General features: G+C 51.9%; 1 protein-coding gene across 1 annotated transcript in view; it reads left to right on the plus strand.

Moving 5' to 3' along the window:
- The first annotated feature begins 1,500 nt into the window (after positions 1-1,500).
- Positions 1,501-13,150, plus strand: part of NEURL1 (neuralized E3 ubiquitin protein ligase 1) — an 80,230-nt gene continuing 68,580 nt past the window's right edge. Inside the window, exon 1 of the mRNA XM_046652139.1 lies at positions 1,501-2,166. Within this exon, the coding sequence (XP_046508095.1) occupies positions 2,082-2,166 (85 nt within the window). The 5' untranslated portion in view covers positions 1,501-2,081. The remainder of the gene's footprint in view (positions 2,167-13,150) is intronic.

The following is a 13,150-nucleotide window of genomic DNA, read 5'->3' on the forward strand; positions in this document are numbered from 1 at the left end:
TCCAGACCCCAGAGAGCAGCTGTCATGGATATTTCTAGCTCGCCTGGAGTCCCAGACATTTAAGGATGTGATGCCTGGAATGGGGTGGGGGTGGGGGGCAGGGGATGGAAATAAAGGGCGGTTCCAAGGCTTTACTCCCAGGGATCTTAGCTGAGTTCTGCTGGGGGGGCAGGGGGATTCATCCATTCCACAAGTATTTTTTGATAGTCTGTCATGAGCCAGACACTCTCCTAGGGGCTGGGGACATCATGGTGAGTGGAGCCAACCTACATTCTTGTTGCAGGAGGCAGAACATAAACATGAGGGAAAGGCTACTTTCAAACTAATTCCAGAAAACAAAACAGAATAACGGTATGGAAGGTGACTGCGAGTGGAGAGGTTCTTTAGCTGGGGCGGTCAGGAGGTGACACACGAACTGTGCCTGAATAATGAGGAGCCAGCACATGGGGACTTGAGGGAAGAACCTGCCATAAGAAGATGGATGAGATGCTGTTTCACCCCACAGCCTCCCTGGACTCTGGATCAGAGTTGCTGAAGCCAGTCAGGGAGCTAGAGGTGACCTAGAGGACCAGGAAGGCAGATTCTCTCTCTGGAGGGACCACGGTGCATCTTCTACCCCTGACAGACTGGGAGGAGGAGATGCCCCAGGTCCAAGTAGGAGGAGAATGACCTCCTTTTCCCCTCCTGCAGTCTTCCCGGTAGCAGTGCTGAGCTACAGGATGGAAGAGTCATGTGAACAGGGGACTTGCCGAAGCCTCCTTCCTCCAGGAAGCCTTCTTTACTACAGACCACAGAGGACCCCCTCACCCCACCTCTTATAGCTGACAGAACCGCTCAGTTCAGAGTTCGCGGTTCTCTGATGGTTTGTCCCTGAGATCTGTTCCCCCAGCTTGGCCAGGGACCCAGTCTCCTAGGTCCAGTCTGTATTCATCCCAAGGCCCCCACTGCCGTGTGTCCAGGAATTGGACAGCCTGGGGTTCTTGTTCTGAGCCCTTGCCCCAGTGCCCCTTGAGAGCTCACCGAGAGCGGAGGATCAAGTGCTGGAGCTCCTAATCTCACTTCGTTTATTCAGTCATCCATTCACTCATTTAAATTTTTTTCTTGAGCCTTTACAACGTACCTGCTGTAAGGGAAATTGTAAATTAGAGCTACCTCGCCCGCCCCTGGCACCCAGGGAGCCCAACGTTCTTGCTGTACTGTTTCTCTGGTTTTCAAGACCAAGTCCCAGGGTCCATGAGAGCAACAAGCCCAACCCGTGGAGCCCAAGTCTCGGGCTGATAGCTGACCCCCGCCGGGGCCCCGGTCCCCCGCGCCGCCGAGAACTTGTGGCCACGGGAACGCGGCGCGCCCCGGGACCACATCTGGCTGAGCGGGCGCGCGCGTGTCACTAAGACGCTCATTCACCGGCGCAGCTGTCACCATAACAACCGGAGCCAGGGAATCCTGGCGACGGCTGCTGGCGAGGGGCGGGGGCGGCGGTCGCGGGAGGGACCCGGCGGGGGCAGGAGCGCGGCGGCGGGGGGAGACCAAGCACCGCGGGCGCGCCCAGCCCGCTCCGCGCTCCACGGAGCCCCGCTCCATGCACACCCGCAGGCGGCAGGGCGCCACGCACGTCGCCGCAGCGGCAGTCCCCGCGGGCGGGGACCGAGCCTGCTGCCGACCTCCGAGCCACCGGGCAGGCCGAACTGCTGAGCGCCCGCGTCGCGGGCCCTGACTCTATGGCCCCAGGGGAGCGCGCCGGAGCCGCCGCGCAGCCCACCACCAGCCGGAGGAAGAGGGGAGCTCCGGGCACCGCCGGCCCCAGCCCCCGGGCCCGCCCGCGGCCCCCGCCCCCGCCGCGGGGAATGGCAGGCAGGTAGCCGGCTCGCGCGAGGACCCCCGCGGCGGGCAGGACCCGCCGAGGACGCAGGAGCCCGGAGAGAAGGAGAGGAGGAGCGGTCCGCCCGCCCCCGGCCGCAGCCCCACGAGGGCCCTCCCCCGCGGCGCGCGAGCGCGCGCGCACACACTTGCACACAGTACCTCGGCTCCTGCCCAGTCTTGCCTGCCCCCCGCCGGTGCCGAACCCTCTGGGGCCGGATGCCATGGGTAACAACTTCTCCAGTATCCCCTCTCTGCCCCGAGGAAATCCGAACCGGGCGCCGCGGGGTCACCCCCAAAACCTCAAAGGTAAGGCTCGGCCGGGGCCGGGCTCAGCTGAGGACCGGGGCGCAGGTGGAGGGGCAGGGAGAGGTGGAGAGGTGTGGTTAGGGAGGATGGGCAGGTGCCACCTGTTGTGCGCGTTTGGAGACAGAAGATGCACATCTTACCATGGAGGTGGGCTGGGGGTGGGGGGCTACGGGTGGTGATGATGAACACCGGGGAGAATGGCGTACCGTGGGGTCTGCGCAGTTCTTTCTGCCAACACGGGAAACGTCACTGGAGTCCCCTCAGGTCACGATGCTAGGAAAACGTGTAGGGGTGAGGAAGGGAAGTTGCTAGGTGTGTAGCGGAGGGTAGCGGGATGCTCATGTCTGCCAGCAGTGCTTCTCAAGGGAGGCACCACCATCTCCTTTTTCATTTGCCCAGGACTGGAGAGGTCACGTTGGAAGCACTAGTTGCATTTCCAACTGGAAGGTCTTAAAGATCCAGCACTGACACATAGCAGCCTGCAAGAAGGGGCCAGAGCCAATGGCTTCTGGAGTCCGCTGCAGCTGTTGACTTTTTGCATTCACTGAATCACTTGGTTTCTGGTTTCCCCAAAGGCCAGATGTCCATTCCCAACCCTAGAAAGGAGTGGCTGGGAGCCTTGAAACAGAGGGACATTTACCAGGAAGATCTTTGCCCTCTAAGCCTGCCGACCCACCCAACACCCTCAGGGGGGCCCCAGGCCCAGTTCGAAGTCCTGCAGCTTCCAGTGCTGTCTCTGACCTTTGGAAGAAATAGCTGGGTCCTCCCAGACCCTCAGACCCCACTGATTCCCTTCAGGAAGCTGCTTTTCTGTCACCCTCAGAACCAGCCAGCACTTGTCCTGGGCATTCTGACAGCTAAGAGCCAGGAAGGGAAGCCCTCAGGCTGTCGCAAAGAACAACTGGCTGATTCAGCCCCCTGGGGTTATAAGGATAATAGTAATGCCCTTTGACAAAGCACTGAAGTTTACAAAGAACTTTTACAAACACCTTTTCTTGGGAGCAAGGAAGCTGCTCTGGGTAGTCAGGGAAGCCGATCATACCCACTTTACAGTTGAGGAGAACCGATGCTGGTTTCGAGTTCCCAAGGCCAGTGCGAGGCAGAGCCAGGCTGCAGATCTCTATCTGCTGACTTGGAATTCTGTCCTCTCTTTCGCTCGACAGTTAACCTTTGAGACTGGGAGAGAGGAGGAGAGATGGGACCATCGTCCCTCATTCTAACTCCAACTTTTTCAGAACTTCAGTTCTCGCTCTCAGCTCAGGAAAATCAGTGGGTTTGTTGTGTCTTTCTGGAAATTAATGTGGCAGTACTTTTTAAGAAATATCATATTCGTTGGCCTTGTGATTCCCCCTGAAGGAACTGATCCCAAGGAAATAGAGATGCAGGCAAATACTTATGCAGTGGGCTAGGATGTTCACAGCAGTGTTATTTATACTAGGAAAACAACTAAAATGCCCAGTAATCGTGGTGTATCCTCTTGGTGGAGTGTTATGCAATCATTAAAGTTGTATTTTTGAAGAATATTTGGTGACTTGGGACAATGTTCATAGCAGCATAATGACAGTTGAAAAAAGCAGGATACAAGGCTCTATATACTGTAAGATCCCAGTTTTGTTAGAATGAAATGATATGAATGCAAAAAAAAAAAAAAAAATCAAACAACCCTGGAAAGAAGTTTCCAAAAGGTTAACAATGGTTTCCTCTGGGTAGTGGGAACACATGAGACTTTTTCTTTTCTTTTTTTTGTATTTCACTCTTTTCTAAAATTTCTACAATGAGCAAATATTATTTTATAGAATCAGAAAGACTGATTCTGAGCATTGGAAACAGATTCCTAATGATGGAGGAAGCTGTGGACATCGCCCAGTTCAATGTCCTCCCTTACAAGTGAGAAGAGTGAGGGAAAGGGTTAGTGATTTGCCCAGTCACTCAGTGGGTCAGTCAAGAGAGGATGGGCAAGCCAGGCTAAGTCCTTCCAGTGCAGGGGTTAGCTGGGGGCCAGGGAGTTAGCTTGGTGCATTAATGCTCACAAACTGCCCCAAGAAGGCGCTGCTCCATCCTTGACCCTAGGGAAGCCCAAGAAGGCCTCCATAATTGCACCTCTTTTGACTTAAAGATTGGGATGGTGAGGATGTAAGTTCTCTGTGGCTGGGGTCTTTGACAAGGGAGGAAGTGGGCAGGAGAGGGTCTGAGGCCCTCCCTCCTCCCTGCCCCCACCCCAGCCTCCTCCTCTGCCTGAAACCCCCCTTATGCTGCCTCTCTGGTTTGCAGGAATCAGTTCTTCTTTTGTGGGAGTGAATGGTGAAGTTCTTCACCCGGCCGTCCCCCTCCCCTGCCCATCTCCCTTCAGGCTTGATTCACTAGAGTTTATTCTCGCCTGACGCTACCCACACACCTACTGGAGGTGGCTGTGAGAATTTTGATTCTGCTCCTTTCAAGCCTGAGATGAAGGATTACAGTGTGCCCATGAAGACCATGTATGGGTGCCCTCCATCCTTCATCCAGGGTCCGCTGATCCTCCTTCTCAACCTGACTTCTCATCCTAAAGGGCCATCAGCTTTATTCTGTGATTGTTTTAGTGTTCACTCCAAATTCCCTTCTAACTGTATCAGCATTGACCTAGGAGTCTTCTCTGATACATCAGTGGTTATCCAGAATTCCATTCCAATTGTATTGGTGTTGACCTTGATACTGACTGACTGTGATTCTAAGACTGTCCACCCAGAATTCTGCTGGGACTGCTTCTGTACTCACCCAGAATTCAGCTCTAATTCTTATCAGTGTCCATCCAGAAATTTGCTGGGGGCAGGGACCGTCTTTTCTCTATAATTGTAATCTCTATTGATTTCTCACCATTTTAATTAAAACAACTGGAAGGAGCCTGGTGTAATAGTGGCCCTGGGACTCATTGGAGATCTAAGATTGGTCTGGCTGTCAGGCTGACATGAAATGAAGCTCATCCATCACCTGGTGGGTGGTAGACTTTGGTCTTCTTCCTGAAGACACACTGGCCTCACTCCACTGCTGGTGGTTCCCACTGGGGTCTGAACAGGGTTGGTTTAGGAGTGTCCAGGGGAGAGGTCTAGGGTATAGCTCTGGGCTTAGGACCAATAGACAGTTACGAGGAGCTGCTATGTTCCTGGCTCAGAGGTGAGGGCTTCTGACATCCCTGTACACTCACAGGCTGAAGATCTACTTGGAAAGGCAAGGCTAAGGGAGGAAATAGAGCGAGTGCTTGGTTGGACCGTTGAAATCCCAGATGTATGTGGGCAGAGGGGAGTCAATGAAGGATTTGAGCTGGACATGGAGGAAACTGCAGAAATTGGATAGATAGCAAGGGGTGCAGTGGGAGTCCTAGGATGTAGGGAGGAGAGTCGAGGAAGGGACATACAGCAAAGTCTTGCAGGTGGGAATGAGCAAGTGGGCGTATATATTCTCGGTAGCGGGCACAGGGTGACTGTGGCAGGGAATTCTTGCTTCATGGATCCCAATACAGAGAATAAAGATCTTCCTCCTTCCCCAGCTCTTTCTGAGTGCCTGCCTGCTTGATGCTAAGTGGTGAGGGAAACGTAGTTAGGAAAGCCTTTGGGGAGGGCTCCCAGCCCCAGGGGTCACCCATAGATCGGGATTGGATGGGCCACCTCCCATCTTTTTTTTAATTGCAGTAAAATTCACATAACATAAAATGCACCATTTTAACATTTTAAAGTGTACAATTCAGTGGCATTTAATACATTTACAGCATTGTGCAACCACCACCTCTATCTAGTTCCAGAACATTTACATTACCCCAAAAGGAAAGCCTGTACCCATTAAGCGGTCACTCCCCATTACCCTCTCTGCTGAATCCCTGGCAACCACTAATCTTCTTTCTGTCTCTATGGATTTGCCTATTTTGGACATTTCATATAAATGGACTCATACTATATTTGTCCTTTTGTGCCTGGCTTCTTTCACTTAGCATAGTGTTTTCCAGGTTCATCTATGATGTAACATGTATCTTCTTTCATTTTTGTGGCTGAAAAATATTCTGTCGTATAGATATGCCACATTTTGTTTATCTGCTTGTCAGTTGATGGACATTTGGGTTGTTTCCACCTTTTAGTTATTGTAAATTTTGCTGCTCTGAAGATTTGTGTATAAGCTTTTGTTTGAACACCTGTTTTTAGTTCTTTGGGGTAAATACCTAGGAGTAAACCTTCCATCTTTTAAAAGCTGGTACCTCTTGAATTGGATATTTCACAAAGCCACTGGCTGTGACAGCCGCAGGGAGATTGTCCCCCTCCAGCTTTGACTGGGTGTGACGCCAGCCAGACACCTGTTGTTTTCAGAGTTTCTTTTCCATGACGGCTGAGGCTCCTGGCCGGCCGAGGGAGGAGCTTCCTAGGTCGGCCCAGGTGCCTTGATTCTTTGAGGTGGGCCAGAGTGAGCCGTGGGAACTTGTCTGCAGACCCTGAACTTCCTCTCTGCTCTCTGAGGGTGAGGGTGTGGGATCCGTCCTCCGAGGACAAGGTCCTACCTTTCATATTCTCGCTGCTTCTTCCCTGAGTCCACATTCTAGATACTGCAATAGCTGCCTTCCTAACTAGCTTCTCTACCTCTAGTTCCTTCTTTGATGCTGCCAGAGCGATCCTTTCATCATGCCCCTCCCCTATCAATGGCATTCCATGTTATGACTGAGACCGCCATAATCGGATATTCAAGGCCTCTGTTCTTTAGCCAACCCACAGATATTCCCGCAGCCCATGTCTGGGCTCCTTCCTTGGTTGTCATGATGCTTGCACGTTAGGTGAGCTCATCTAGCTCTCCGCCCCCAGCAATGCAGCAAACAGACCTGACGGAGTGGGGTGGGGTGGGGTGGGGTGGGTGCTGGTGGCCTCCTCTGCCACCCCAAGACTTCAGAGAGGCTAGGCTAAGACAGCCTCCGTTTTCAACTCTGAGCATCTATCTCGCACACCATATTGGTTTTTAGTTCAGTATGACCTTTGAACCCTGTATTATCAATCATAGCAATAATCTTTCTAATAGCTACCGTGTGTTGGGTGGTTACCATGTGCTAAGTACTTCCATGTAGATTATTTCCATTAATATCCTCCTGACAACCTACTGGGGGGGGGGGGGGGGGGTATTGTTGTCACCATTGTATAGATGGGGAAAGAGAAACTCAGAGAGGTTAAGTAACTTATCCCATACCACAAGTTAATAACTCATGGAGCTGGGATTCAAACTGTCATGACCACTATACTCTCATGTCCCCATAGAATTTGGCTTCATTGGGTTCTGTCTTCCATTGTGGGAAAGAAACTGGGGAGCAATCTCCTGGGCTCTGGACAGAGCCCCAGAGGAGAGAAAGAGGGTGTACAAGGGGCTCTTGATGTCCCTTCCCAGCCCCCTGTCCCTTACAGCTCCCCTGCAGGGTTCTTAGCCATGGAGACTCATCAGCCAGTTATCACTTTCAAGGGAACTTTCAGTTCCTTTGGGCCACTATTTCTCAAAGCGAGCCTTTTCTACTGCCTGCATCAGCTGGAAGCACGTCTAAAATGCAGGTTCCCAGCCCCCAGGCCAGACCTACTGTCTCAGAATATCTTGGGGGGACGGGGCCCCCAAACCCCAATGAATCATGTTTGATAAGATCCCCAGGTCGTTCTGATGGGTATATCAGGTCTGAGAACTTCCAGGCTGTGGGACCTCAGAACAGACCTACTCTGATGCTGTTGGAGTTGGTGAGATTGGGCTTCTCAGAGGAGGGGAGCCTGGAGTTGGGTGGAGAAGACTTGGAATGGAGCTTCAAGGGCATCTCCGTGAGGCTGCAGCAGCAAAAGCACGGAGGCAGGAAGATGCAAGGTGTGTGCAGGGGCCGGGGCAGTCCCTCCTGCCTGGGATGGGGGGGCTCCCGGTGGGGAGCTGAACAAACACGTCAATCTTTGAAGGTAGGTTGGCACCCGATCTTGCAGGGGTGAGAAAATCTTGGATCTTGGATCTTGGATGTCAGGATGAATACTTTATTTTTCTATTATTACTTTTAAGAAGACAGCTTGATTTTTTCAATGAGTGGAAGATTTGAACAAATATTTCAACACACAAAATATATGAGTGGAAAACAAGCAGATAGAAAAATTTTCAATGCCATTAGTTATTAGAGAAGTGCAAATTAAAACCACAATGAAACACCACTCTACTTTCCCGGGAATAGCTGGAATTAAAAAGACCGATAATACCTAGTGCTGGTGAGAATGTGAAGCAGCTGGAACTCTCGAACCTTGCTGGTGGGAGGCGCCTTAGACTTGGTCCTGTAGGCAGTGGGAGGACAGCTTTTGAGCAGAGGAGTGTAGTGACGTCATTCAAACAGCAGCAGCAGCAGAATACCGCTGTGGGGAGGAGGGAAGGAAGCATCTGGAACTGCTGGGAGGTTAATGGCAGCTGCAGAGCTTCTGTCCTAGGCCAGGCTGAAAGGGCCGGGTGCACAGCCATGCTGACGACCTCATCTAGGATTCCCATGGGTTATTCTGGAAGCATTTCTGACCAATGGCTATGGTCAGAAGGGCAATTGCTCATCAGAATTTTAAAAAAAAGGATTTTTAAGAAGTGCCTTGATGCTAGGCACTGTGCTAGGTGCATCAATGTAGGTTAATTCCTTTACTTTCTTAATAAAAGTGAGGTTGGCATTATTGTTCCCATTTAACAAGGTGAGAAAATTGAGACTAAGAATGCTGCCTAGAAACACTGACCTAGAAAATGGCCAAGTTGGGATTTCTACCCAGGACACCAAAGCCCACAAGGGAGAAAATTGGTCTTGGAGGGAATTTCTACATGTTGGGGCTTCCTTTCACCGACCCTCTGGGATGGCATGTGCCCACCTCCAAGATGTGCACATTGAGGCATTGGCTCTAAATCACAGAGCCCAAGATGGAGGCAGGATGGACAACAGCAGTAACAGAAGGAGCAAGAGGGAGGAGGAAGGAGGGCAGAGCTGGGCACTGCCCAGGGGAGGTCTCCACCCCAGTGTGCCAGCTGCCTGGGCCTATTTCCTTTTGGTCTGTGACTCTCTCATTCCTGGTCCTGTACACCCAGGGGCCAGAGGCTGAGGGGCTGCTTTTCACTGAGCTGGTTGCTTTGGCAACCCCGGGCAGGATGCAAGTGGTCTCCTTGGTAACGCCTGGGAAACCTGCCTGAGGGATGGAGGGAAGTGGACTGGCCAGCAGTCAGGCTGGGTGGCACAGGCAGGGCAGGCTGCCGAGACCTCAGGCGTGTGGGGAGGGTCAGGCTTACGGAATAGCCTGGGCTGTCTGTTGGTCCTTCCCCAGAAAGCCACAGTCCAGAGGCCCTGAGGGCCTGAGGGCCTGCCTGGTGAGACCAGAGGCATTAATGGGCCAGCTCAGGAAGTGGGAGGAGATGGGGGTGGGAGTGAGAAGAGGGGAGAATATCTTCTGGATGACAGATCCAGCTACAGGGTTTATTAAAAGATGCTTATCAGAGGTCATTACCCAGATCCTGCTGCTTCGGGAAATGAGCAGGTGCTGACGCCTGTGGGGGGGGAGCGGAGAGAGAAGAATGGCTAGGAGAGGGGGCGGAGGGACGGGACGGGAGTCACTGTGAGCAGGTGGGAGGCCTTGGCTTTCTCTGCTCTCGCTGCAGTCCTGAGTGTAGGTGGGGCTCTGCGCTGTGCTCTGGGACTGAAGGGTGGAGTGGGGGTTCCAGGGCTGCTCTGAGGCAGAGGGCTCATTCTGTTGTTTAACAAACACATACTAAGCATCAGCGATGGGCCAGATGCTCTCCTAGGCATGAGGATACAGTGGTATACCAAACAGACGAGGGCTCGCTGCCATGAAGCTTTCCCTCCAGTGGGGGAGGCAGATGGGGACAAAAAGGACAAATGAACAAAAATGAGTCAGAATATGATGACAGTTGCTAACATGCGATGTGAAGAAGCCCATGCTAAGCTCTTTACACTTAATATCTCATTTAATCTTTAAAACAACCACGTGGAGTAAGTACAATTATTAACCCCATTTATGGGTGAATAAACTGAGGCTTGGAGAGGGTAAGCAACTTGTCCAAGGTCACATGTCTGGCCTGAGGTGGAGCTGGGATTCTAGCCGAGATCTTTTTGACTTGGGAGCTATCATTCTTTTTTTTTTTTTTTAAGAAATACTTTTTTATGCAGAACAGTTTTAGATTTACAGAATTATTGCAAAATAGTACGGAGAGTTTCCTAGTATTCTATAGCCAGTTTCCTCCATTATTAACATCTTACGTTAATATGGAACATTTGTGATAATTAATGAACAAATATCAATACATTGTTATTAACTAAAGCCCATATTTTATTCAGATTTCCTCAGTTTTCCTTAATGTTCTTTTTCTATACCAGGATCCCACATTATATTTTTAGTTACTACATTATATATTTAGTTGTCATGTTTTCTTAGGCTCCTCTTGATTGTGACAGTTTCTCACACTTTCCTTGTTTTTGATGGCCTTGACTGTTTTGACCATGACTGGTGAGGTCTTCTGTAGACTGTCCCTCTATTGGCATTCGTCTGACGTTCTTCTCTTGATTAGGCTGTGGTCATAGGTTTTGGAGAGAAAGACCATAGAGGTGAAGTGCCATTTTCATCTCATCATAACGATGGTGCGTGCTCTCAACCTGGCTTACCACTGTTGATGTTGACCTTGATCACTTGGCTGAGGGAGTGCTTGTCAGGTTTCTCCGTTAAAAACTTAAAGTTACACTTTTCTCCCTTTTCCGTATTGTGCTCTTTGGAAGAAAGTCGCTGTGCGCAGCCCACACGGGGGGTGGAGAATTCTGCTCCACCTCCTTGAGGCTGGGGCACTTCTTCGACTGCTCTGTCAACTCTTTCTTCAGTTGTTTATCCAAGCAGTTACATTTAGTAAGGGCTGTGAAAGAGAAGCCTAGGGAGCTGGAACGGGGGAACTTGACCTGGTCTTGGGCGTCCGAGAAGGTTTCTCTAGGGACGTCGGCCTCACGTTCCCAGTATGGGTGCTCCTGGCATGTTGGGCGTGGAACTATTCATTTAGCATCCCTGACCCCTGCCTATTAAATGCCACTGGCCACCTTAATGTCATATTATGACATTAAAAAACAATAGCTCTCTTATATTTTTAAAAGCACCCCAGAGGGGGCAATACCACCCCCAATTGAGAGCATTGAGCTGGGTGTGGAGGGCGGCAGTGAAGCATTGTTGGTAGGGGGCCTCACACAAGCCCCTGGGCTTGAAGACAGCACTGAGGGTTGGCTCGCTGCTGCTGCTAAGTATGGAGGGGCTGAGTTAAGATGTTGAGCACAGTTTTTGACAGTTGAATGGAGCTAGGGGACAAAAATTAGAATTTAGGACCTGGCAGGGAGGAAGACCTTTGGAAAATACTCTGGAGTTTTAGTCAGGAACCGTGAAGTCTAGGCCAATGTCATCTCAGCCCTCTAAGCCAAGGAACTTTCAGCAGAAAATCATTCAGTGGCTGCTCCTTTCCCTCTCTGTCCATGGAAGCAAGTTGCTGGTCACAAGGGCTGTCTGTGCAGGGGCGAGGCAGGAGGAGGAGAGAGGGCCTGTCTTGGGATGAAGGGAGAGAAAGAGGAAATATGTCTGGTGGCTTACCTGGATGGCTTTCCTTGCCTCTCCTGCCCCCAGGATGCCATCCTGGCGGCTCCAGAGTTTGGCGTGGGGACGGAAAAGGGAGAACGTTGCCAGGGGAATGTGCTGTCTTATGATTAGGGTGGTGGCAGTTCCACGTGCTCCTGGCTGCCACCTTCTTCTTTCCCCCTTGGCTTGCCCCAGCCTCTGTCTGGCATCTGCTGAAAGGCTGACCTCCTCTAGGGGATGGGCCAGTCTAGATGTGTGTGTCCAAATGGGGGTGTCCAGGTGCCCCTGAGAGTGAGGGGAGGAGGTGCTTTACCCTGATCAGAGTAGAGTGAAGCTGCAAGGATGCTCCAGCTGATTTGTTTCACGTGTCGGTGCCCTCTGTGCACTGGGCTGGGTATAGGGGACTGAGAGGTGAGTACTGGGCGTTGTCTCTGCCCTTGAGGTGCTCGCAGCCCAGCCTCATCCAGTTCAGACATCAGTCCATATTGGCAGAAGGGTCCGGGAGCCCTTCTCCTCCTCCGTGTCTGCTTTCTTTTTGTTTCTTTCTCTGATCTCCCCAGCAAATGCTCCTTTGAGCACATTCTTCCTGAGGGGAGAGGACTGGCAGGTGGTCAGGCATGTGCATGAGGCTGGTGGAAGGCCTGGTGGCGCTGACTTCCAACACTGGAACCCAAATATACCATAGAGATCGTTTTGTCCTACCTCCTTTCTCAACCCTAGAGTTGGGAAGTGACTTGGCCAACGTCATACAGCTGGATTGGCCCAGGTGGTAATGAGGTCTCAAGGCTCTGCCCTTGCAGGATGATGTATTGTGCTGCTGATGATGTGTGCTGTTCCAAGGGGAACTACCGGAGGGCTTTAAACAGAAGAGTGACAAGATCGTTTAGATGCCTTAGAAATCTCTGGGGCAAGAGAGGGGCAGAGGAGGGGCCAGGCAGGAGGCTGCTGCAGTCCTCCAGGGGAGGAGAGGTGTGGCTTCCAGCAGGGGAGGGCAGTGAGCCGCGAGGCCAGTGGATTAATTTGGGAGATGCTTTAGAAGGTGGACTTGAAGATTGCAGGTGGGGAGGGGATGCACAGGAGCTGCTTGTGCTGATGCATCCCTGAGGATTCCGACTTCTGGGCAGTGGTCAGTGAGGCACCCAGGTGGCTTGGCTTGGAAGAGCCTGAATACACTGGGAGGGTGGGCCTCTTGGTGTGAACTGATGTGTGGGTGTTTCTGTGAGAGCTATGTCCCACCCAAGGCCTCGAGGTCTTAGAGCCAGGAGGAGAGGCAGGTGAGCAGGGCAGGGCTGGCCCTGAGCTCTTGGCTCCATCCCTACCCCCTGGGACACCATCAATAATGAATGTCCCCTTTGCCCGTCACATGTGGCTCCTGGGTGGGCAGA

The sequence above is a fragment of the Equus quagga genome, chromosome 2 (genome assembly GCF_021613505.1).
Source record: "Equus quagga isolate Etosha38 chromosome 2, UCLA_HA_Equagga_1.0, whole genome shotgun sequence".
NCBI lineage: Eukaryota > Metazoa > Chordata > Mammalia > Perissodactyla > Equidae > Equus > Equus quagga.